Raw genomic sequence first — 27,979 nt, forward strand, 5'->3', positions numbered from 1 at the left:
TGACTTACAGTAGTGAATGCATACATTTCATACATTTTTTTTCTGTGCTGGCCCCCCGTGGGAATCGAACCCACAACCCTGGTGTTGCAAACACCATGCTCTACCAACTGAGCTACAGGGAATGCTTTGAAAGGCTGGTCATGGCTCACATCAACACCATTATCCCAGAAACCCTTGACCCACTCCAATTTGCATATCGTCCCAACAGATCCACAGATATGGCTACTATATTGTGACGATGGATCTGGATACTGCTTTCAAGCTAATATCTGCAGCATTAGTAAAGATGTGATCAATACATGTTGATTGTTTCATTCCTGTGCTGTTTGTAACCACCCTGGTTGGTTGACTGATAACATGAACCAGGTTGCAGGCTCTGGTTACAGTTTGAAGATTTCACCTGAGTGGGCAGGTTGATGAAAGCCAGTCAATATATAAATCACCCAGAAAATATACCTCTCTGTTGATATCACATACATTATCAAGCATTTCACACGTTATCCAGATACTGACTGTTAGTACTTGGTGGTCTATAGCAGCTTCCCACCAGAATGGGCTTTAGGTGAGGTAGATGGACCTGTAGCCATAGTACTACAACAGTATTTAACATGAGATGTGTGTAATTCTAAGTTGTGTGTTACAACAGTTGAAGTCAGAAGTTTACATACACCTTAGCCAAATACATTTAAACTCCGTTTTTTACAATTCCTGACATTTAATCCTCGTAAAAATTCCCTGTCTTTGGTCAGTTAGGATCACCACTTTATTTTAAGAATGTGAAATGTCAGAATACTAGTAGAGAGAATGATTTATTTCAGCTTTTATTTCTTTCATCACATTCCCAGTGGGTCAGAAGTTTACATACACTCAATCAGTATTTGGTTGCATTGCCTTTAAATTGTTGAACTTGGGTCAAACGTTTCGGGTAGCCTTCCACAAGCTTCCCACAATAAGTTGGGTGAATTTTGGCCCATTCCTCCTGACAGAGCTGGTGTAACTGAGTCAGGTTTGTAGGCCTTCTTGCTCGCACACACTTTCAGTTCTGCCCACACATTTCTATAGGTTTGAGGTCATGGCTTTGTGATGGCCACTCCAATACCTTGACTTTGTTGTCCTTAAGCCATTTTGCCACAACTTTGGAAGTATGCTTGGGGACATTGTCCATTTGGAAGACCCATTTGCGACCAAGCTTTAACTTCCTGACTGAAGTCTTGAGATGATGCTTCAATATATCCACATCATTTTCCTTTCTCATGACGCCATCTATTTTGTGAAGTGCACCAGTCCCTCCTGCAGCAAAGCACCCCCACAACATGATGCTGCCACCACCGTGCTTCACGGTTGGGATGGTGTTCTTCGGCTTGCAAGCCTCCCCCTTTTTCCTCCAAACATAACGATGGTCATTATGGCCAAACAGTTCTATTTTTTGTTTCATCAGACCAGAGGACATTTTCTCCAAAAAGTATGATCTTTGTGCAGTTGCAAACCGTAGTCTGTCTTTTTTATGGCGGTTTTGGAGCAGTGGCTTCTTCCTTGCTGAGCGGCCTTTCAGGTTATGTCGATATAGGACTCGTTTTACTGTGGATATAGATACTTTTGTACCTGTTTCCTCCAGCATCTTCACAAGGTCCTTTGCTGTTGTTCTGGGATTGATTTGTACTTTTCACACCAAAGTACATTCATCTCTAGGAGACAGAACGCGTCTCCTTCCTGAGCGGTATGACGGCTGCGTGGTCCCATGGTGTTTGTACTTGCGTACTATTGTTTGTACAGATGAACGTGGTACCTTCAGGTGTTTGGAAATTACACCCAAGGATGAACCAGACTTGTGGAGGTCTACAATTTTTTTTCTGAGATCTTTGCTGATTTCTTTTGATTTTCCCATGATGTCAAGCAAAGAGGCACTGAGTTTGAAGGTAGGCCTTGAAATACATCCACAGGTACACCTCCAATTGACTCAAATGATGTCAATTAGCCTATCAGAAGCTTCTAAAGCCATGACATCATTTTCTGGAATTTTCCAAGCTGTTTAAAGGCACAGTCAACTTAGTGTATCTAAACTTCTGACCCACTGGAATTGTGATACAGTGAATTATAAGTGAAATAATCTGTCTGTAAACAATTGTTGTAAAAATTACTTGTGTCATGCACAAAGTAGATGTCCTAACCGACTTGCCAAAACTATAGTTTGTTAACAAGACATTTGTGGAGTGGTTAAAAAAGAGTTTTAATGAGTCCAACCTAAGTGTATGTAAACTTCTGACTTCAACTGTAAGTTGTGTGTGTGTGTGTGTGTGTGTGTGTGTGTGTGTGTGTGTGTGTGTGTGTGTGTGTGTGTGTGAATCCTCTTCAGGCAGAGCGTCAGGCTGTCAACACGACAGTCCAGGGATCAGCCGCTGACATCGTTAAACTGGCTACCGTCAACATCCAGCAATGTCTGAGAGACTCCTACCCTGCTGCCCCTCTCTCACACCAACACACACACACAGGTAACACACACACACACACACACACAGCTACCCTGCTGCCCCTCTCTCACACCAACACACACGCACAGGTAACACACACACACAGGTAACACACACACACCTACCCTGCTGCCCCTCTCTCACACCAACACACACACACAGGTAACACACACACACACACAGCTACCCTGCTGCCCCTCTCTCACACCAACACACACACACAGGTAACACACACACACACACACAGCTACCCTGCTGCCCCTCTCTCACACCAACACACACACACAGGTAACACACACACACAGGTAACACACACACACCTACCCTGCTGCCCCTCTCTCACACCAACACACAGGTGAATACACTGAGCTCTGCCTCTAGGTGTCATAGTGAATACACTGAGCTCTGGGTGTCATAGTGAATACACTGAGCTCTGGGTGTCATAGTGAATACACTGAGCTCTGCCTCTGGGTGTCATAGTGAATACACTGAGCTCTGGGTGTCATAGTGAATACACTGAGCTCTAGGTGTCATAGTGAATACACTGAGCTCTAGGTGTCATAGTGAATACACTGAGCTCTGCCTCTGGGTGTCATAGTGAATACACTGAGCTCTGCCTCTGGGTGCCATCGTGAATACACTGAGCTCTGGGTGTCATAGTGAATACACTGAGCTCTGCCTCTGGGTGTCATAGTGAATACACTGAGCTCTGGGTGTCATAGTGAATACACTGAGCTCTGCCTCTGGGTGTCATAGTGAATACACTGATCTTTGGGTGTCATAGTGAATACACTGAGCTCTGGGTGTCATAGTGAATACACTGAGCTCTAGGTGTCATAGTGAATACACTGAGCTCTAGGTGCCATAGTGAATACACTGAGCTCTAGGTGCCATAGTGAATACACTGAGCTCTAGGTGTCATAGTGAATACACTGAGCTCTGCCTCTGGGTGTCATAGTGAATACACTGAGCTCTGCCTCTGGGTGTCATAGTGAATACACTGAGCTCTGGGTGTCATAGTGAATACACTGAGCTCTAGGTGTCATAGTGAATACACTGAGCTCTAGGTGTCATAGTGAATACACTGAGCTCTGCCTCTGGGTGTCATAGTGAATACACTGAGCTCTGCCTCTGGGTGCCATAGTGAATACACTGAGCTCTAGGTGTCATAGTGAATACACTGAGCTCTGGGTGTCATAGTGAATAGACTGAGCTCTGGGTGTCATAGTGAATACACTGAGCTCTGGGTGTCATAGTGAATACACTGAGCTCTGGGTGTCATAGTGAATACACTGAGCTCTGGGTGTCATAGTGAATACACTGAGCTCTGGGTGTCATAGTGAATACACTGAGCTCTGCCTCTGGGTGTCATAGTGAATACACTGAGCTCTGCCTCTGGGTGCCATAGTGAATACACTGAGCTCTGGGTGTCATAGTGAATACACTGAGCTCTGCCTCTGGGTGTCATAGTGAATACACTGAGCTCTGGGTGTCATAGTGAATACACTGAGCTCTGCCTCTGGGTGTCATAGTGAATACACTGAGCTCTGCCTCTGGGTGTCATAGTGAATACACTGAGCTCTGCCTCTGGGTGTCATAGTGAATACACTGAGCTCTGGGTGTCATAGTGAATACACTGAGCTCTAGGTGTCATAGTGAATACACTGAGCTCTAGGTGTCATAGTGAATACACTGAGCTCTGGGTGTCATTGTGAATACACTGAGCTCTGCCTCTAGGTGTCATAGTGAATACACTGAGCTCTGCCTCTAGGTATCATAGTGAATACACTGAGCTCTTGGTGTCATAGTGAATACACTGAGCTCTGGGTGTCATAGTGAATACACTGAGCTCTAGGTTTCATAGTGAATACACTGAGCTCTAGGTGTCATAGTGAATACACTGAGCTCTGGGTGTCATAGTGAATACACTGAGCTCTGGGTGTCATAGTGAATACACTGAGCTCTGCCTCTAGGTGTCATAGTGAATACACTGAGCTCTAGGTGTCATAGTGAATACACTGAGCTCTGCCTCTGGGTGTCATAGTGAATACACTGAGCTCTAGGTGTCATAGTGAATACACTGAGCTCTAGGTGTCATAGTGAATACACTGAGCTCTGCCTTTAGGTGTCATAGTGAATACACTGAGCTCTAGGTGTCATAGTGAATACACTGAGCTCTGCCTCTGGGTGTCATAGTGAATACACTGAGCTCTGGGTGTCATAGTGAATACACTGAGCTCTGCCTCTGGGTGCCATAGTGAATACACTGAGCTCTGGGTGTCATAGTGAATACACTGAGCTCTGTGTGTCATAGTGAATACACTGAGCTCTGGCTCTGGGTGTCATAGTGAATACACTGAGCTCTAGGTGTCATAGTGAATACACTGAGCTCTAGGTGTCATAGTGAATACACTGAGCTCTAGGTGTCATAGTGAATACACTGAGCTCTAGGTGTCATAGTGAATACACTGAGCTCTAGGTGTCATAGTGAATACACTGAGCTCTGCCTCTGGGTGTCATAGTGAATACACTGAGCTCTGCCTCTGGGTGCCATAGTGAATACACTGAGCTCTGGGTGTCATAGTAAATACACTGAGCTCTGCCTCTGGGTGTCATAGTGAATACACTGTGCTCTGGGTGTCATAGTGAATACACTGAGCTCTGTGTGTCATAGTGAATACACTGAGCTCTGCCTCTGGGTGTCATAGTGAATACACTGAGCTCTACCTCTGGGTGCCATAGTGAATTCACTGAGCTCTGGGTGTCATAGTGAATACACTGAGCTCTGCCTCTGGGTGTCATAGTGAATACACTGAGCTCTGGGTGTCATAGTGAATACAATGAGCTCTAGGTGTCATAGTGAATACACTGAGCTCTGCCTCTGGGTGTCATAGTGAATACACTGAGCTCTGCCTCTGGGTGTCATAGGGAATACACTGAGCTCTGGGTGTCATAGTGAATACACTGAGCTCTGGGTGTCATAGTGAATACACTGAGGTCTAGGTGTCATAGTGAATACACTGAGCTCTAGGTGTCATAGTGAATACACTGAGCTCTAGGTGTCATAGTGAATACACTGAGCTCTGCCTCTGGGTGTCGTAGTGAATACACTGAGCTCTGGGTGTCATAGTGAATACACTGAGCTCTGCCTCTGGGTGTCATAGTGAATACACTGAGCTCTGGGTGTCATAGTGAATACACTGAGCTCTAGGTGTCATAGTGAATACACTGAGCTCTGGGTGTCATAGTGAATACACTGAGCTCTGCCTCTGGGTGTCATAGTGAATACACTGAGCTCTGCCTCTGGGTGCCATCGTGAATACACTGAGCTCTGGGTGTCATAGTGAATACACTGAGCTCTGCCTCTAGGTGTCATAGTGAATACACTGAGCTCTTTCTCTAGGTGTCATAGTGAATACACTGAGCTCTGCCTCTGGGTGTCATAGTGAATACACTGAGCTCTGCCTCTGGGTGTCATAGTGAATACACTGAGCTCTGGGTGTCATAGTGAATACACTGAGCTATAGGTGTCATAGTGAATACACTGAGCTCTGGGTGTCATAGTGAATACACTGAGCTATAGGTGTCATAGTGAATAAACTGAGCTCTAGGTGTCATAGTGAATACACTGAGCTCTGCCTCTGGGTGTCATAGTGAATACACTGAGCTCTGCCTCTGGGTGCCATAGTGAATACACTGAGCTCTGGGTGTCATAGTGAATACACTGAGCTCTGGGTGTCATAGTGAATACACTGAGCTCTGCCTCTGGGTGTCATAGTGAATACACTGAGCTCTGGGTGTCGTAGTGAATACACTGAGCTCTGGGTGTCATAGTGAATACACTGAGCTCTGTGTGTCATAGTGAATACACTAAGCTCTGCCTCTGGGTGTCATAGTGAATACACTGGGCTCTGCCTCTGGGTGTCATAGTGAATACACTGAGCTCTAGGTGTCATAGTGAATACACTGAGCTCTGCCTCTGGGTGTCATAGTGAATACACTGAGCTCTAGGTGTCATAGTGAATACACTGAGCTCTGGGTGTCATAGTGAATACACTGAGCTCTGGGTGTCATAGTGAATACACTGAGCTCTGCCTCTGGGTGTCATAGTGAATACACTGAGCTCTGGGATTCATAGTGAATACACTGAGCTCTGCCTCTGGGTGTCATAGTGAATACACTGAGCTCTGGGTGTCATAGTGAATACACTGAGCTCTAGGTATCATAGTGAATACACTGAGCTCTGCCTCTGGGTGTCATAGTGAATACACTGAGCTCTGTGTGTCATAGTGAATACACTGAGCTCTGGCTCTGGGTGTCATAGTGAATACACTGAGCTCTAGGTGTCATAGTGAATACACTGAGCTCTAGGTGTCATAGTGAATACACTGAGCTCTAGGTGTCATAGTGAATACACTGAGCTCTAGGTGTCATAGTGAATACACTGAGCTCTAGGTGTCATAGTGAATACACTGAGCTCTGCCTCTGGGTGTCATAGTGAATACACTGAGCTCTGCCTCTGGGTGCCATAGTGAATTCACTGAGCTCTGGGTGTCATAGTGAATACACTGAGCTCTGCCTCTGGGTGTCATAGTGAATACACTGAGCTCTGGGTTTCATAGTGAATACACTGAGCTCTGGGTGTCATAGTGAATACACTGAGCTCTGCCTCTGGGTGTCATAGTGAATACACTGAGCTCTGGGTGTCATAGTGAATACACTGAGCTCTGGGTGTCATAGTGAATACACTGAGGTCTAGGTGTCATAGTGAATACACTGAGCTCTAGGTGTCATAGTGAATACACTGAGCTCTAGGTGTCATCGTGAATACACTGAGCTCTGCCTCTGGGTGTCGTAGTGAATACACTGAGCTCTGGGTGTCATAGTGAATACACTGAGCTCTGGGATTCATAGTGAATACACTGAGCTCTGCCTCTGGGTGTCATAGTGAATACACTGAGCTCTGGGTGTCATAGTGAATACACTGAGCTCTAGGTGTCATAGTGAATACACTGAGCTCTAGGTGTCATAGTGAATACACTGAGCTCTGCCTCTGGGTGTCATAGTGAATACACTGAGCTCTGCCTCTGGGTGTCATAGTGAATACACTGAGCTCTGGGTGTCATAGTGAATACACTGAGCTCTAGGTGTCATAGTGAATACACTGAGCTCTAGGTGTCATAGTGAATACACTGAGCTCTGCCTCTGGGTGTCATAGTGAATACACTGAGCTCTGCCTCTGGGTGCCATAGTGAATACACTGAGCTCTGGGTGTCATAGTGAATACACTGAGCTCTGTGTGTCATAGTGAATACACTGAGCTCTGGCTCTGGGTGTCATAGTGAATACACTGAGCTCTAGGTGTCATAGTGAATACACTGAGCTCTAGGTGTCATAGTGAATACACTGAGCTCTAGGTGCCATAGTGAATACACTGAGCTCTGGGTGTCATAGTGAATACACTGAGCTCTGTGTGTCATAGTGAATACACTGAGCTCTGCCTCTGGGTGTCATAGTGAATACACTGAGCTCTGGGTGTCATAGTGAATACACTGAGCTCTGTGTGTCATAGTGAATACACTGAGCTCTGCCTCTGGGTGTCATAGTGAATACACTGAGCTCTAGGTGTCATAGTTAATACACTGAGCTCTGCCTCTGGGTGTCATAGTGAATACACTGAGCTCTGGGTGTCATAGTGAATACACTGAGCTCTACCTCTGGGTGCCATAGTGAATACACTGAGCTCTGGGTGTCATAGTGAATACACTGAGCTCTGCCTCTGGGTGTCATAGTGAATACACTGAGCTCTGGGTGTCATAGTGAATACACTGAGCTCTGCCTCTGGGTGTCATAGTGAATACACTGAGCTCTGGGTGTCATAGTGAATACACTGAGCTCTGGGTGTCATAGTGAATACACTGAGCTCTAGGTGTCATAGTGAATACACTGAGCTCTGGGTGTCATAGTGAATACACTGAGCTCTGGGTGTCATAGTGAATACACTGAGCTCTGCCTCTGGGTGTCATAGTGAATACACTGAGCTCTGGGATTCATAGTGAATACACTGAGCTCTGCCTCTGGGTGTCATAGTGAATACACTGAGCTCTGGGTGTCATAGTGAATACACTGAGCTCTAGGTGTCATAGTGAATACACTGAGCTCTGCCTCTGGGTGTCATAGTGAATACACTGAGCTCTGCCTCTGGGTGTCATTGTGAATACACTGAGCTCTGGGTGTCATAGTGAATACACTGAGCTCCAGGTGTCATAGTGAATACACTGAGCTCTAGGTGTCATAGTGAATACACTGAGCTCTGCCTCTGGGTGTCTTAGTGAATACACTGAGCTCTGCCTCTGGGTGCCATAGTGAATACACTGAGCTCTGGGTGTCATAGTGAATACACTGAGCTCTGTGTGTCATAGTGAATACACTGAGCTCTGGCTCTGGGTGTCATAGTGAATACACTGAGCTCTAGGTGTCATAGTGAATACACTGAGCTCTAGGTGTCATAGTAAATACACTGAGCTCTAGGTGTCATAGTGAATACACTGAGCTCTAGGTGTCATAGTGAATACACTGAGCTCTAGGTGTCATAGTGAATACACTGAGCTCTGCCTCTGGGTGTCATAGTGAATACACTGAGCTCCGCCTCTGGGTGCCATAGTGAATACACTGAGCTCTGGGTGTCATAGTAAATACACTGAGCTCTGCCTCTGGGTGTCATAGTGAATACACTGTGCTCTGGGTGTCATAGTGAATACACTGAGCTCTGTGTGTCATAGTGAATACACTGAGCTCTGCCTCTGGGTGTCATAGTGAATACACTGAGCTCTACCTCTGGGTGCCATAGTGAATTCACTGAGCTCTGGGTGTCATAGTGAATACACTGAGCTCTGCCTCTGGGTGTCATAGTGAATACACTGAGCTCTGGGTGTCATAGTGAATACACTGAGCTCTGGGTGTCATAGTGAATACACTGAGCTCTGCCTCTGGGTGTCATAGTGAATACACTGAGCTCTGCCTCTGGGTGTCATAGGGAATACACTGAGCTCTGGGTGTCATAGTGAATACACTGAGCTCTGGGTGTCATAGTGAATACACTGAGGTCTAGGTGTCATAGTGAATACACTGAGCTCTAGGTGTCATATTGAATACACTGAGCTCTAGTTGTCATAGTGAATACACTGAGCTCTGCCTCTGGGTGTCGTAGTGAATACACTGAGCTCTGGGTGTCATAGTGAATACACTGAGCTCTGCCTCTGGGTGTCATAGTGAATACACTGAGCTCTGGGTGTCATAGTGAATACACTGAGCTCTAGGTGTCATAGTGAATACACTGAGCTCTGGGTGTCATAGTGAATACACTGAGCTCTGCCTCTGGGTGTCATAGTGAATACACTGAGCTCTGCCTCTGGTTGCCATCGTGAATACACTGAGCTCTGGGTGTCATAGTGAATACACTGAGCTCTAGGTGTCATAGTGAATACACTGAGCTCTGCCTCTGGGTGTCATAGTGAATACACTGAGCTCTGGGTGTCATAGTGAATACACTGAGCTCTGCCTCTGGGTGTCATAGTGAATACACTGAGCTCTGGGTGTCATAGTGAATACACTGAGCTATAGGTGTCATAGTGAATACACTGAGCTCTGGGTGTCATAGTGAATACACTGAGCTATAGGTGTCATAGTGAATACACTGAGCTCTAGGTGTCATAGTGAATACACTGAGCTCTGCCTCTGGGTGTCATAGTGAATACACTGAGCTCTGCCTCTGGGTGCCATAGTGAATACACTGAGCTCTGGGTGTCATAGTGAATACACTGAGCTCTGTGTGTCATAGTGAATACACTGAGCTCTGCCTCTGGGTGTCATAGTGAATACACTGAGCTCTGGGTGTCGTAGTGAATACACTGAGCTCTGGGTGTCATAGTGAATACACTGAGCTCTGTGTGTCATAGTGAATACACTAAGCTCTGCCTCTGGGTGTCATAGTGAATACACTGGGCTCTGCCTCTGGGTGTCATAGTGAATACACTGAGCTCTAGGTGTCATAGTGAATACACTGAGCTCTGCCTCTGGGTGTCATAGTGAATACACTGAGCTCTAGGTGTCATAGTGAATACACTGAGCTCTGGGTGTCATAGTGAATACACTGAGCTCTGGGTGTCATAGTGAATACACTGAGCTCTGCCTCTGGGTGTCATAGTGAATACACTGAGCTCTGGGATTCATAGTGAATACACTGAGCTCTGCCTCTGGGTGTCATAGTGAATACACTGAGCTCTGGGTGTCATAGTGAATACACTGAGCTCTGGGTGTCATAGTGAATACACTGAGCTCTAGGTGTCATAGTGAATACACTGAGCTCTGCCTCTGGGTGTCATAGTGAATACACTGAGCTCTGCCTCTGGGTGTCATAGTGAATACACTGAGCTCTGGGTGTCATAGTGAATACACTGAGCTCTAGGTGTCATAGTGAATACACTGAGCTCTGCCTCTGGGTGTCTTAGTGAATACACTGAGCTCTGCCTCTGGGTGCCATAGTGAATACACTGAGCTCTGGGTGTCATAGTGAATACACTGAGCTCTGTGTGTCATAGTGAATACACTGAGCTCTGGCTCTGGGTGTCATAGTGAATACACTGAGCTCTAGGTGTCATAGTGAATACACTGAGCTCTAGGTGTCATAGTGAATACACTGAGCTCTAGGTGTCATAGTGAATACACTGAGCTCTGCCTCTGGGTGTCATAGTGAATACACTGAGCTCTGCCTCTGGGTGCCATAGTGAATACACTGAGCTCTGGGTGTCATAGTAAATACACTGAGCTCTGCCTCTGGGTGTCATAGTGAATACACTGTGCTCTGGGTGTCATAGTGAATACACTGAGCTCTGTGTGTCATAGTGAATACACTGAGCTCTGCCTCTGGGTGTCATAGTGAATACACTGAGCTCTACCTCTGGGTGCCATAGTGAATTCACTGAGCTCTGGGTGTCATAGTGAATACACTGAGCTCTGGGTGTCATAGTGAATACACTGAGCTCTGGGTGTCATAGTGAATACACTGAGCTCTGCCTCTGGGTGTCATAGTGAATACACTGAGCTCTGGGTGTCATAGTGAATACACTGAGGTCTAGGTGTCATAGTGAATACACTGAGCTCTAGGTGTCATAGTGAATACACTGAGCTCTAGGTGTCATAGTGAATACACTGAGCTCTGCCTCTGGGTGTCGTAGTGAATACACTGAGCTCTGGGTGTCATAGTGAATACACTGAGCTCTGCCTCTGGGTGTCATAGTGAATACACTGAGCTCTGGGTGTCATAGTGAATACACTGAGCTCTAGGTGTCATAGTGAATACACTGAGCTCTGGGTGTCATAGTGAATACACTGAGCTCTGCCTCTGGGTGTCATAGTGAATACACTGAGCTCTGCCTCTGGGTGCCATAGTGAATACACTGAGCTCTGGGTGTCATAATGAATACACTGAGCTCTGTGTGTCATAGTGAATACACTGAGCTCTGCCTCTGGGTGTCATAGTGAATACACTGAGCTCTGGGTGTCATAGTGAATACACTGAGCTCTGGGTGTCATAGTGAATACACTGAGCTCTGTGTGTCATAGTGAATACACTAAGCTCTGCCTCTGGGTGTCATAGTGAATACACTGAGCTCTGCCTCTGGGTGTCATAGTGAATACACTGAGCTCTAGGTGTCATAGTGAATACACTGAGCTCTGCCTCTGGGTGTCATAGTGAATACACTGAGCTCTAGGTGTCATAGTGAATACACTGAGCTCTGGGTGTCATAGTGAATACACTGAGCTCTGGGTGTCATAGTGAATACACTGAGCTCTGGGATTCATAGTGAATACACTGAGCTCTGCCTCTGGGTGCCATAGTGAATACACTGAGCTCTGGGTGTCATAATGAATACACTGAGCTCTGTGTGTCATAGTGAATACACTGAGCTCTGCCTCTGGGTGTCATAGTGAATACACTGAGCTCTGCCTCTGGGTGCCATAGTGAATACACTGAGCTCTGGGTGTCATAATGAATACACTGAGCTCTGTGTGTCATAGTGAATACCCTGAGCTCTGCCTCTGGGTGTCATAGTGAATACACTGAGCTCTGGGTGTCATAGTGAATACACTGAGCTCTGGGTGTCATAGTGAATACACTGAGCTCTGTGTGTCATAGTGAATACACTAAGCTCTGCCTCTGGGTGTCATAGTGAATACACTGAGCTCTGCCTCTGGGTGTCATAGTGAATACACTGAGCTCTAGGTGTCATAGTGAATACACTGAGCTCTGCCTCTGGGTGTCATAGTGAATACACTGAGCTCTAGGTGTCATAGTGAATACACTGAGCTCTGGGTGTCATAGTGAATACACTGAGCTCTGGGTGTCATAGTGAATACACTGAGCTCTGGGATTCATAGTGAATACACTGAGCTCTGCCTCTGGGTGTCATAGTGAATACACTGAGCTCTGGGTGTCATAGTGAATACACTGAGCTCTAGGTGTCATAGTGAATACACTGAGCTCTAGGTGTCATAGTGAATACACTGAGCTCTGCCTCTGGGTGTCATAGTGAATACACTGAGCTCTGCCTCTGGGTGTCATAGTGAATACACTGAGCTCTGGGTGTCATAGTGAATACACTGAGCTCTAGGTGTCATAGTGAATACACTGAGCTCTAGGTGTCATAGTGAATACACTGAGCTCTGCCTCTGGGTGTCATAGTGAATACACTGAGCTCTGCCTCTGGGTGCCATAGTGAATACACTGAGCTCTGGGTGTCATAGTGAATACACTGAGCTCTGTGTGTCATAGTGAATACAGTGAGCTCTGGCTCTGGGTGTCATAGTGAATACACTGAGCTCTAGGTGTCATAGTGAATACACTGAGCTCTAGGTGTCATAGTGAATACACTGAGCTCTAGGTGTCATAGTGAATACACTGAGCTCTAGGTGCCATAGTGAATACACTGAGCTCTGGGTGTCATAGTGAATACACTGAGCTCTGTGTGTCATAGTGAATACACTGAGCTCTGCCTCTGGGTGTCATAGTGAATACACTGAGCTCTAGGTGTCATAGTTAATACACTGAGCTCTGCCTCTGGGTGTCATAGTGAATACACTGAGCTCTGGGTGTCATAGTGAATACACTGAGCTCTACCTCTGGGTGCCATAGTGAATACACTGAGCTCTGGGTGTCATAGTGAATACACTGAGCTCTGCCTCTGGGTGTCATAGTGAATACACTGAGCTCTGGGTGTCATAGTGAATACACTGAGCTCTGCCTCTGGGTGTCATAGTGAATACACTGAGCTCTGCCTCTGGGTGTCATAGGGAATACACTGAGCTCTGGGTGTCATAGTGAATACACTGAGCTCTGGGTGTCATAGTGAATACACTGAGCTCTAGGTGTCATAGTGAATACACTGAGCTCTAGGTGTCATAGTGAATACACTGAGCTCTAGGTGTCATAGTGAATACACTGAGCTCTGGGTGTCATAGTGAATACACTGAGCTCTGGGTTTCATAGTGAATACACTGAGCTCTGCCTCTAGGTGTCATAGTGAATACACTGAGCTCTGGGTGTCATAGTGAATACACTGAGATCTGCCTCTGGGTGTCATAGTGAATACACTGAGCTCTAGGTGTCATAGTGAATACACTGAGCTCTGCCTTTAGGTGTCATAGTGAATACACTGAGCTCTAGGTGTCATAGTGAATACACTGAGCTCTGCCTCTGGGTGTCATAGTGAATACACTGAGCTCTGCCTCTGGGTGTCATAGTGAATACACTGAGCTCTGCCTCTGGGTGTCATAGTGAATACACTGAGCTCTGGGTGTCATAGTGAATACACTGAGCTCTGGGTGTCATAGTGAATACACTGAGCTCTGGGTGTCATAGTGAATACACTGAGCTCTAGGTGTCATAGTTAATACACTGAGCTCTGCCTCTGGGTGTCATAGTGAATACACTGAGCTCTGCCTCTGGGTGCCATAGTGAATACACTGAGCTCTGGGTGTCATTGTGAATACACTGAGCTCTGTGTGTCATAGTGAATACACTGAGCTCTGCCTCTGGGTGTCATAGTGAATACACTGAGCTCTGGGTGTCATAGTGAATACACTGAGCTCTGGGTGTCATAGTGAATACACTGAGCTCTGCCTCTGGGTGTCATAGTGAATACACTGAGCTCTGTGTGTCATAGTGAATACACTAAGCTCTGCCTCTGGGTGTCATAGTGAATACACTGAGCTCTGCCTCTGGGTGTCATAGTGAATACACTGAGCTCTAGGTGTCATAGTGAATACACTGAGCTCTGCCTCTGGGTGTCATAGTGAATACACTGAGCTCTAGGTGTCATAGTGAATACACTGAGCTCTGGGTGTCATAGTGAATACACTGAGCTCTGGGTGTCATAGTGAATACACTGAGCTCTGGGATTCATAGTGAATACACTGAGCTCTGCCTCTGGGTGTCATAGTGAATACACTGAGCTCTGGGTGTCATAGTGAATACACTGAGCTCTAGGTGTCATAGTGAATACACTGAGCTCTAGGTGTCATAGTGAATACACTGAGCTCTGCCTCTGGGTGTCATAGTGAATACACTGAGCTCTGCCTCTGGGTGTCATAGTGAATACACTGAGCTCTGGGTGTCATAGTGAATACACTGAGCTCTAGGTGTCATAGTGAATACACTGAGCTCTAGGTGTCATAGTGAATACACTGAGCTCTAGGTGTCATAGTGAATACACTGAGCTCTGCCTTTAGGTGTCATAGTGAATACACTGAGCTCTAGGTGTCATAGTGAATACACTGAGCTCTGCCTCTGGGTGTCATAGTGAATACACTGAGCTCTGCCTCTGGGTGTCATAGTGAATACACTGAGCTCTGGGTGTCATAGTGAATACACTGAGCTCTGGGTGTCATAGTGAATACACTGAGCTCTGGGTGTCATAGTGAATACACTGAGCTCTAGGTGTCATAGTTAATACACTGAGCTCTGCCTCTGGGTGTCATAGTGAATACACTGAGCTCTGCCTCTGGGTGCCATAGTGAATACACTGAGCTCTGGGTGTCATTGTGAATACACTGAGCTCTGTGTGTCATAGTGAATACACTGAGCTCTGCCTCTGGGTGTCATAGTGAATACACTGAGCTCTGGGTGTCATAGTGAATACACTGAGCTCTGGGTGTCATAGTGAATACACTGAGCTCTGCCTCTGGGTGCCATAGTGAATACACTGAGCTCTGGGTGTCATAGTGAATACACTGAGCTCTGTGTGTCATAGTGAATACACTGAGCTCTGCCTCTAGGTGTCATAGTGAATACACTGAGCTCTGCCTCTGGGTGTCATAGTGAATACACTGAGCTCTGGGTGCCATAGTGAATACACTGAGCTCTGGGTGTCATAGTGAATACACTGAGCTCTGGGTGTCATAGTGAATACACTGAGCTCTGGGTGCCATAGTGAATACACTGAGCTCTGGGTGTCATAGTGAATACACTGAGCTCTGGGTGTCATAGTGAATACACTGAGCTCTGCCTCTGGGTGTCATAGTGAATACACTGAGCTCTGGGTGTCATAGTGAATACACTGAGCTCTGGGTGTCATAGTGAATACACTGAGATCTGGGTGTCATAGTGAATACACTGAGCTCTGGGTGTCATAGTGAATACACTGAGCTCTGCCTCTGGGTGTCATAGTGAATACACTGAGCTCTGGGTGTCATAGTGAATACACTGAGCTCTGGAAGGGCCAGGTACAGAGCATTCAGAAAGTATTCAGACCCCTAGACTTTACACATTTTGTTACATTACAGCCTTATTCTAAAATGGATTAAATAGTCCCCCCCCCCTCTCCTAATTAATCTACACACAATACCCCATAATGACATTACAATACCCCATAATGACATCACAATACCCCATAATGACATCACAATACCCCATAATGACATCACAATACCCCATAATGACATCACAATACCCCATAATGACATTACAATACCCCATAATGACATCACAATACCCATAATGACATCACAATACCCCATAATGACATCACAATACCCCATAATGACATCACAATACCCCATAATGACATCACAATACCCCATAATGACATTACAATACCCCATAATGACATCACAATACCCCATAATGACATCACAATACCCCATAATGACATCACAATACCCCATAATGACATCACAATACCCCATAATGACATCACAATACCCCATAATTACAAAGCAAAAACAGGTTTTAAAAATGTCAAACTGAAATACTTTACTTACAAGTATTCAGACCCTTTGCTATGAGACTCGAAATTATTTTTAATAAAATGTGTAAAAGCGGAAGGGGTCTGAATACTTTCTTAATGCACAGTATTGTAAAGAGTCATGGCAGGGGTATATATTGATGTATACATTATATTTTATAGAGAGTCGTGGTCATGGCAGGGCTGTTCAACGTCATCGTGGGGCGTTTTTCATCCTGCAGCTTCATGATGAACTCATCTATGAGACCGCAGAGGAGGACCTCATACAGGTAACACTCTGACCTTTAACCCCTGACCTCATACAGGTAACACTCTGACCTTTAACCCCTGACCTCATACAGGTAATACTGACCTAACCTCATACAGGTAACACTCTGACCTTTAACCCCTGACCTCATACAGGTAACAATCTGACCTTTAACCCCTAACCTCATACAGGTAACACTCTGACCTTTAACCCCTAACCTCATACAGGTAACACTCTGACCTTTAACCCCTAACCTCATACAGGTAACACTCTGACCTTTAACCCCTGACCTTATACAGTGTTAGGTTCTAAACTGACAGTAAAAACTACTGGACAACTAGGACAAGCTCAAACCAAGTTTATTCACCCAATGGGTCAGACAGCTGAACAGACAAAGACTTGTTCCCACCAGCACCAGTATATATACCCCCCTTTAGGGGAAGTCTCCACCTTCCTTGTAAACATGACATCTTTATTGCTAGGCAGGAAGTTAAGTGATGTGGGTAATAAATTGTTCCTTCTCCCTTAAATTGACCTGACCTCGGCCCCCATTCCTCACTAATCCACAGCTATCCACCCTTATCAGTGACCTGACCTCGGTCCCCATTCCTCACTAATCCACAGCTATCCACCCTTATCAGTGACCTGACCTCGGTCCCCATTCCTCACTAATCCACAGCGATCCACCATTATCAGTGACCTGACCTCGGCCCACATTCCTCACTAATCCACAGCTATCCACCCTTATCAGTGACCTCAGCCATGCGATTTCCTTTTCCCTCCCTTAGTAACATTCCAGGCCCCTCCTTCTTATCCGACCCCCATCGACCCCACCATAAACATTCCACATACATGTAACCATTCACTTCTGGTGTTGCAAGTAATTCAAATTACAACCCAACAACAGCCTTCCCTGTAGCTCAGTTGGTAGAGCATGGTGTTTGCAACACCAGGGTTGTGGGTTTGATTCCCACGGGGGGCCAGCACAGGAAAAAAATGTATGATATGTATGAAATTGTATGAAATGTATGCATTCACTACTGTAAGTCGCTCTGGATAAGAGCGTCTGCTAAATGACTAAAAATGTAAAAATGTATGTAAAAATGTATGTAACACTGATGTCTTATAGCCTTTATAAAGCTTCCTATAACCTTTATAAAGCTTCCTGTAACCATATAAATAGAAAATGAATGGAACCCTGGCAATTTGACTGGTAAACTCGCAATGGCTGCCAGTCCACCCATTATGGCGGCATTGACCTGAATGGGGAGGTCTGGTAAATTCTATTTCTATGTTTGTAATGTCTAGGTGGCTCAAATAGTGAAGAGAGAGATGGAGAGTGCTGTGAAGCTTTATGTTAAGCTGAAAGCCAAGGTCAAGGTGGGACCCAGCTGGGGAAACCTGCAGGACCTGGACATCTAAACAACGGCCCAGTTATCTCCCCTTTCTCCCAAAGGACCTGGACATCTGAACAACGGCCCAATTATCTCCCCTTCCTCCCAAAGGACCTGGACAACGGCCCAGTTATCTCCCCTTCCTCCCAAAGGACCTGTACAACGGCCCAGTTATCTCCCCTTCCTCCCAAAGGACCTGTACAACGGCCCAGTTATCTCCCCTTCCTCCCAAAGGACCTGGACAACGGCCCAGTTGTCTCCCCTTCCTCCCAAAGGACCTGGACAACGGCCCAGTTATCTCCCCTTCCTCCCAAAGGACCTGGACAACGGCCCAGTTATCTCCCCTTCCTCCCAAAGGACCTGGACAACGGCCCAGTTATCTCCCCTTCCTCCCAAAGGACCTGGACAACGGCCCAGTTATCTCCCCTTCCTCCCAAAGGACCTGGACAACGGCCCAGTTATCTCTCCTTCCTCCCAAAGGACCTGGACAACTGAACAACGGCCCATTTATCTCCCCTTCCTCCCAAAGGACCTGGACAACGGCCCAGTTATCTCCCCTTCCTCCCAAAGGACCTAAACAACGGCCCAATTATCTCCCCTTCCTCCCAAAGGACCTGGACAACGGCCCAGTTATCTCCCCTTAAAGAGGAAGGAGGTATTACTGGGGCCTGTTGGTGGCAGGGCAGAGGCACAGTATTTATGAATATCTAGTGGAATTACAGTGTATGACTTTGTGGGTAAAATGTTTGTGTCTTTAACATGTTTTTAACCAGCGTACTGAATTTAATGTAACGAGGAGGACTTTAGTGGGTCCACATCAACCTGCTGAGATGAAGGGGAAATGTGATGTTTTGATCCCAGTAATATTGATAAAGCATGGTGTGGTTACTGTCCACTATAATACTATAACATGGTGTGGTTACTGTCCACTATAATACTATAACATGGTGTGGTTACTGTCCACTATAATACTATAACATGGTGTGGTTACTGTCCACAATAAATACTATCGATATAACATGGTGTGGTTACTGTCCACTATAATACTATAACATGGTGTGGTCACTGTCCAAAATAAATACTATCGATATAACATGGTGTGGTCACTGTCCACAATAAATACTGTAACATGGTGTGGTCACTGTCCACAATAAATACTATCGAAATAACATGGTGTGGTCACTGTCCACAATAACTACTATAACATGGTGTGGTCACTGTCCACAATAAATACTATCGATATAACATGGTGTGGTTACTGTCCACTATAATACTATAACATGGTGTGGTTACTGTCCACTATAATACTAGAACATGGTGTGGTCACTGTCCACTATAATACTGTAAGATGGTGTGGTTACTGTCCACTATAATACTGTTACATGGTGTGGTCACTGTCCACAATAAATACTATCGATATAACATGGTGTGGTTACTGTCCACAATAAATACTATTGATAGAACATGGTGTGGTTACTGTCCACTATAATACTATAACATGGTGTGGTTACTGTCCACTATAATACTATATCATGGTGTGGTTACTGTCCACTATAATACTATAACGTGGTGTGGTCACTGTCCACTATAATACTATAACATGGTGTGGTTACTGTCCACAATAAATACTATAACATGGTGTGGTCACTGTCCACAATAATACTATAACATGGTGTGGTTACTGTCCACTATAATACTATAACATGGTGTGGTCACTGTCCACAATCAATACTATCGATATAACATGGTGTGGTTACTGTCCACTATAATACTATAACATGGTGTGGTTACTGTCCACTATAATACTATAACATGGTGTGGTTACTGTCCACGATAATACTATAACATGGTGTGGTCACTGTCCACTATAATACTATAACATGGTGTGGTCACTGTCCACTATAATACTATGACATGGTGTGGTCACTGTCCACAATAAATACTCTCGATATAACATGGTGTGGTTACTGGCCACTATAATACTATAACATGGTGTGGTTACTGTCCACAATAAATACTATCGATATAACATGGTGTGGTTACTGTCCACTATAATACTATAACATGGTGTGGTTACTGTCCACTATAATACTATAACATGGTGTGGTTACTGTCCACGATAATACTATAACATGGTGTGGTCACTGTCCACTATAATACTATAACATGGTGTGGTTACTGTCCACTATAATACTATAACATGGTGTAGTTACTGTCCACTATAATACTATAACATGGTGTGGTCACTGTCCACAATAAATACTATTGATAGAACATGGTGTGGTCACTGTCCACAATAAATACTATTGATAGAACATGGTGTGGTCACTGTCCACAATAAATACTATTGATAGAACATGGTGTGGTCACTGTCCACAATAAATACTATAACATGGTGTGGTTACTGTCCACAATAAATACTATCGATATAACATGGTGTGGTTACTGTCCACTATCATACTATAACATGGTGTGGTTACTGTCCACTATAATACTATAACATGGTGTGGTTACTGTCTACTATAATACTATAACATGGTGTGGTTACTGTCCACTATAATACTATAACATGGTGTGGTTACTGTCCACTATAATACTATAACATGGTGTGGTTACTGTCCACTATAACATGGTGTGGTCACTGTCCACAATAAATACTATTGATATAACATGGTGTGGTCACTGTCCACAATAATACTATAACATGGTGTGGTTACTGTCCACAATAAATACTATCGATATAACATGGTGTGGTTACTGTCCACTATCATACTATAACATGGTGTGGTTACTGTCCACTATAATACTATAACATGGTGTGGTTACTGTCTACTATAATACTATAACATGGTGTGGTTACTGTCCACTATAATACTATAACATGGTGTGGTTACTGTCCACTATAATACTATAACATGGTGTGGTTACTGTCCACTATAACATGGTGTGGTCACTGTCCACAATAAATACTATCTATATAACATGGTGTGGTTACTGTCCACTATCATATTATAACATGGTGTGGTTACTGTCCACTATAATACTATAACATGGTGTGGTTACTGTCCACTATAATACTATAACATGGTGTGGTCACTGTCCACTATAAATACTATCGATATAACATGGTGTGGTTACTGTCCACTATAAATACTATTGATAGAACATGGTGTGGTCACTGTCCACAATAAATACTATTGATATAACATGGTGTGGTTACTGTCCACAATAAATACTATTGATAGAACATGGTGTGGTTACTGTCCACTATAATACTAAAACATGGTGTTGTCACTGTCCACAATAAATACTATTGATATAACATGGTGTGGTCACTGTCCACAATAAATACTATTGATATAACATGGTGTGGTCACTGTCCACTATAATACTATAACATGGTGTGGTTACTGTCCACAATAAATACTATCGATATAACATGGTGTGGTTACTGTCCACTATCATACTATAACATGGTGTGGTTACTGTCCACTATAATACTATAACATGGTGTGGTTACTGTCCACTATAATACTATAACATGGTGTGGTTACTGTCCACTATAATACTATAACATGGTGTGGTTACTGTCCACTATAATACTATAACATGGTGTGGTCACTGTCCACTATAAATACTATCGATATAACATGGTGTGGTTACTGTCCACTAAAATACTATAACATGGTGTGGTCACTGTCCACAACAATACTATAACATGGTGTGGTTACTGTCTACTATAATACTATAACATGGTGTGGTTACTGTCCACTATAATACTATAACATGGTGTGGTTACTGTCCACTATAATACTATAACATGGTGTGGTTACTGTCCACTATAATACTGTAACATGGTGTGGTTACTGTCCACTATAATACTATAACATGGTGTGGTTACTGTCCACTATAATACTAGAACATGGTGTGGTTACTGTCCACTATAATACTATAACATGGTGTGGTTACTGTCCACTATAACATGGTGTGGTTACTGTCCACTATAATACTATAACATGGTGTGGTTACTGTCCACTATAATACTATAACATGGTGTGGTCACTGTCCACTATAATATGGTGTGGTTACTGTCCACTATAATACTATAACATGGTGTGGTTACTGTCCACTATTATACTATAACATGGTGTGGTTACTGTCCACTATAATACTATAACATGGTGTGGTTACTGTCCACTATAATACTGTAACATGGTGTGGTTAATGTCCACTATAATACTATAACATGGTGTGGTTACTGTCCACTATAATACTAGAACATGGTGTGGTTACTGTCCACTATAATACTATAACATGGTGTGGTTACTGTCCACTATAACATGGTGTGGTTACTGTCCACTATAATACTATAACATGGTGTGGTTACTGTCCACTATAATACTATAACATGGTGTGGTCACTGTCCACTATAATATGGTGTGGTTACTGTCCACTATAATACTATAACATGGTGTGGTTACTGTCCACTGTAATACTATAACATGGTGTGGTCACTGTCCACTATAATACTATAACATGGTGTGGTCACTGTCCACTATAATACTATAACATGGTGTGGTTACTGTCCACCATAACATGGTGTGGTTACTGTCCACTATAATACTATTGATAGAACATGGTGTGGTCACTGTCCACTATAATACTATAACATGGTGTGGTCACTGTCCACTATAATACTATAACATGGTGTGGTTACTGTCCACTATAATACTATAACATGGTGTGGTCACTGTCCACTATAAATACTATCGATATAACATGGTGTGGTTACTGTCCACTATAAATACTATTGATAGAACATGGTGTGGTCACTGTCCACAATAAATACTATTGATATAACATGGTGTGGTTACTGTCCACAATAAATACTATTGATAGAACATGGTGTGGTTACTGTCCACTATAATACTAAAACATGGTGTTGTCACTGTCCACAATAAATACTATTGATATAACATGGTGTGGTCACTGTCCACAATAAATACTATTGATATAACATGGTGTGGTCACTGTCCACTATAATACTATAACATGGTGTGGTTACTGTCCACAATAAATACTATCGATATAACATGGTGTGGTTACTGTCCACTATCATACTATAACATGGTGTGGTTACTGTCCACTATAATACTATAACATGGTGTGGTTACTGTCCACTATAATACTATAACATGGTGTGGTTACTGTCCACTATAATACTATAACATGGTGTGGTTACTGTCCACTATAATACTATAACATGGTGTGGTCACTGTCCACTATAAATACTATCGATATAACATGGTGTGGTTACTGTCCACTAAAATACTATAACATGGTGTGGTCACTGTCCACAACAATACTATAACATGGTGTGGTTACTGTCTACTATAATACTATAACATGGTGTGGTTACTGTCCACTATAATACTATAACATGGTGTGGTTACTGTCCACTATAATACTATAACATGGTGTGGTTACTGTCCACTATAATACTGTAACATGGTGTGGTTACTGTCCACTATAATACTATAACATGGTGTGGTTACTGTCCACTATAATACTATAACATGGTGTGGTTACTGTCCACTATAATACTATAACATGGTGTGGTTACTGTCCACTATAACATGGTGTGGTTACTGTCCACTATAATACTATAACATGGTGTGGTTACTGTCCACTATAATACTATAACATGGTGTGGGTCACTGTCCACTATAATATGGGTGTGGTTACTGTCCACTATAATACTATAACATGGGTGTGGTTACTGTCCACTATTATACTATAACATGGTTGTGGTTACTGTCCACTATAATACTATAACATGGTGGTGGTTACTGTCCACTATAATACTGTAACATGGTGTGGTTAATGTCCACTATAATACTATAAACATGGTGTGGTTACTGTCCACTATAATACTAGAACATGGTGTGGTTACTGTCCACTATAATACTATACCATGGTGTTGGTTACTGTCCACTATAACATGGTGTGGTTACTGTCCACTATAATACTATAACATGGTGTGGTTACTGTCCACTATAATACTATAACATGGTGTGGTCACTGTCCACTATAATATGGTGTGGGTTACTGTCCACTATAATACTATACATGGTGTGGTTACTGTCACTACTACATGGTGTGGTCACTGTCCACTATAATACTATAACATGGTGTGGTCACTGTCCACTATAATACTATAACATGGTGTGGTTACTGTCCACCATAACATGGTGTGGTTACTGTCCACTATAATACTATTGATAGAACATGGTGTGGTCACTGTCCACTATAATACTATAACATGGTGTGGTCACTGTCCACTATAATACTATAACATGGTGTGGTTACTGTCCACAATAAATACTATCGATATAACATGGTGTGGTCACTGTCCACAATAAATACTATCGATATAACATGGTGTGGTTACTGTCCACTATAATACTATAACATGGTGTGGTCACTGTCCACAATAAATACTATTGATATAACATGGTGTGGTCACTGTCCACAATAATTACTATTGATATAACATGGTGTGGTTACTGTCCACTATAATACTATAACATGGTGTGGTTACTGTCCACTATAATACTATAACATGGTGTGGTTACTGTCCACTATAATACTATAACATGGTGTGGTTACAGTCCACTATAATACTATAACATGGTGTGGTTACTGTCTACTATAATACTATAACATGGTGTGGTTACTGTCCACTATAATACTATAATATGGTGTGGTTACTGTCTACTATAACATGGTGTGGTTACTGTCCACTATAATACTATAACATGTTGTGGTTACTGTCCACTATAATACTTTAATATGGTGTGGTTACTGTCTACTATAATACTATAACATGGTGTGGTTACTGTCCACTATAATACTATAACATGGTGTGGTTACTGTCCACTATCATACTATAATATGGTGTGGTTACTGTCCACTATAATACTATAATATGGTGTGGTTACTGTCTACTATAATACTATAACATGGTGTGGTCACTGTCCACTATAATACTATAACATGGTGTGGTTACTGTCCGCCATAACATGGTGTGGTTACTGTCCACTATAATACTATAACATGGTGTGGTTACTGTCCACTATAATACTATAACATTGTGTGGTTACTGTCCACTATAAATACTATTGATATAACATGGTGTGGTTACTGTCCACTATAATACTATAACATGGTGTGGTTACTGTCCACAAAAATACTATAACATGGTGTGGTTACAGTCCACTATAATACTATAACATCGTGTGGTTACTGTCTACTATAATACTATAACATGGTGTGGTTACTGTACACTAAAATACTATAATATGGTGTGGTTACTGTCTACTATAATACTATAATATGGTGTGGTTACTGTCTACTATAATACTATAACATGGTGTGGTTACTGTCCACTATATTACTATAACATGGTGTGGTTACTGTCCACTATAACATGGTGTGGTTGCTGTCCACTATAATACTATAACATGGTGTGGTCACTGTCCACAATAAATACTATCGATATAACATGGTGTGGTTACTGTCCACTATAATACTATAACATGGTGTGGTTTCTGTCCACTATCATACTATAATATGGTGTGGTTACTGTCCACTATAATACTATAATATGGTGTGGTTACTGTCTACTATAATACTATAACATGGTGTGGTCACTGTCCACTATAATACTATAACATGGTGTCCACATTACTGTCCACTATAATACTAGGACATGGTGTGGTTACTGTCTACTATAATACTATAACATGGTGTGGTTACTGTCCACTATAATACTATAATATGGTGTGGTTACTGTCTACTATAATACTATAACATGGTGTGGTTACTGTCAACTATAATACTATAACATGGTGTGGTAACTGTCTACTATAATACTATAACATGGTGTGGTTACTGTCCACTATAATACTATAACATGGTGTGGTTACTGTCCACTATAACATGGTGTGGTTACTGTCCACTATAATACTATAACATGGTGTGGTCACTGTCCACAATAAATACTATCGATATAACATGGTGTGGTTACTGTCCACTATAATACTATAACATGGTCTGGTCACTGTCCACAATAAATACTATCGATATAACATGGTGTGGTCACAGTCCACAATAAATACTATTGATATAACATGGTGTGGTTACTGTCCACTATAATACTATAACATGGTGTGGTTACTGTCCACTATAATACTATAACATGGTGTGGTTACTGTCCACTATAATACTATAACATGGTGTGGTTACTGTCCACTATAATACTATAACATGGTGTGGTTACTGTCCACTATAATACTATAACATGGTGTGGTTACTGTCTACTATAATACTATAACATGGTGTGGTTACTGTCCACTATAATACTATAATATGGTGTGGTTACTGTCTACCATAATACTATAACATGGTGTGGTTACTGTCCACTATAATACTATAACATGTTGTGGTTACTGTCCACTATAATACTTTAATATGGTGTGGTTACTGTCTACTATAATACTATAACATGGTGTGGTTACTGTCCACTTTAATACTATAACATGGTGTGGTTACTGTCCACTATCATACTATAATATGGTGTGTCTACTATAATACTATAACATGGTGTGGTCACTGTCCACTATAATACTATAACATGGTGTGGTTACTGTCCACCATAACATGGTGTGGTTACTGTCCAATATAAAACTATAACATGGTGTGGTTACTGTCCACTATAATACTATAACATGGTGTGGTTACTGTCCACTATAATACTATAACATTGTGTGGTTACTGTCCACTATAAATACTATTGATATAACATGGTGTGGTTACTGTCCACTATAATACTATAACATGGTGTGGTTACTGTCCACAATAATACTATAACATGGTGTGGTTACAGTCCACTATAATACTATAACATGGTGTGGTTACTGTCTACTATAATACTACAACATGGTGTGGTTACTGTCCACTATAATACTATAATATGGTGTGGTTACTGTCTACTATAATACTATAATATGGTGTGGTTACTGTCTACTATAATACTATAACATGGTGTGGTTACTGTCCACTATATTACTATAACATGGTGTGGTTACTGTCCACTATAACATGGTGTGGTTACTGTCCACTATAATACTATAACATGGTGTGGTCACTGTCCACAATAAATACTATCGATATAACATGGTGTGGTTACTGTCCACTATAATACTATAACATGGTGTGGTTACTGTCCACAATAAATACTATCGATATAACATGGTGTGGTCACTGTCCACAATAAATACTATCGATATAACATGGTGTGGTTACTGTCCACTATAATACTATAACATGGTGGGTACTGTCCACAATAAATACTATCGATATAACATGGTGTGGTCACTGTCACAATAATTACTATTGATATAAACATGGTGTGGTTACTGTCACTATAATACATATAACATGGTGTGGTTATGTCCACTATAATACTATAACATGGTTGTGGTTACTGTCCACTATAATTACTAT

General features: G+C 42.9%; 1 protein-coding gene across 1 annotated transcript in view; it reads left to right on the plus strand.

Moving 5' to 3' along the window:
• Nucleotides 1-19,581, plus strand: part of polq (polymerase (DNA directed), theta) — a 76,923-nt gene extending 57,342 nt beyond the window's left edge. Inside the window, exons 32-34 of the mRNA XM_029766755.1 lie at nucleotides 2,354-2,489; nucleotides 16,934-17,040; nucleotides 18,327-19,581. Coding sequence (XP_029622615.1) covers nucleotides 2,354-2,489; nucleotides 16,934-17,040; nucleotides 18,327-18,440 — 357 coding nt within the window. The 3' untranslated portion in view covers nucleotides 18,441-19,581. The remainder of the gene's footprint in view (nucleotides 1-2,353; nucleotides 2,490-16,933; nucleotides 17,041-18,326) is intronic.
• Nucleotides 19,582-27,979: the final 8,398 nt, after the last annotated feature.

Source organism: Salmo trutta, chromosome 12 (genome assembly GCF_901001165.1).
Source record: "Salmo trutta chromosome 12, fSalTru1.1, whole genome shotgun sequence".
NCBI lineage: Eukaryota > Metazoa > Chordata > Actinopteri > Salmoniformes > Salmonidae > Salmo > Salmo trutta.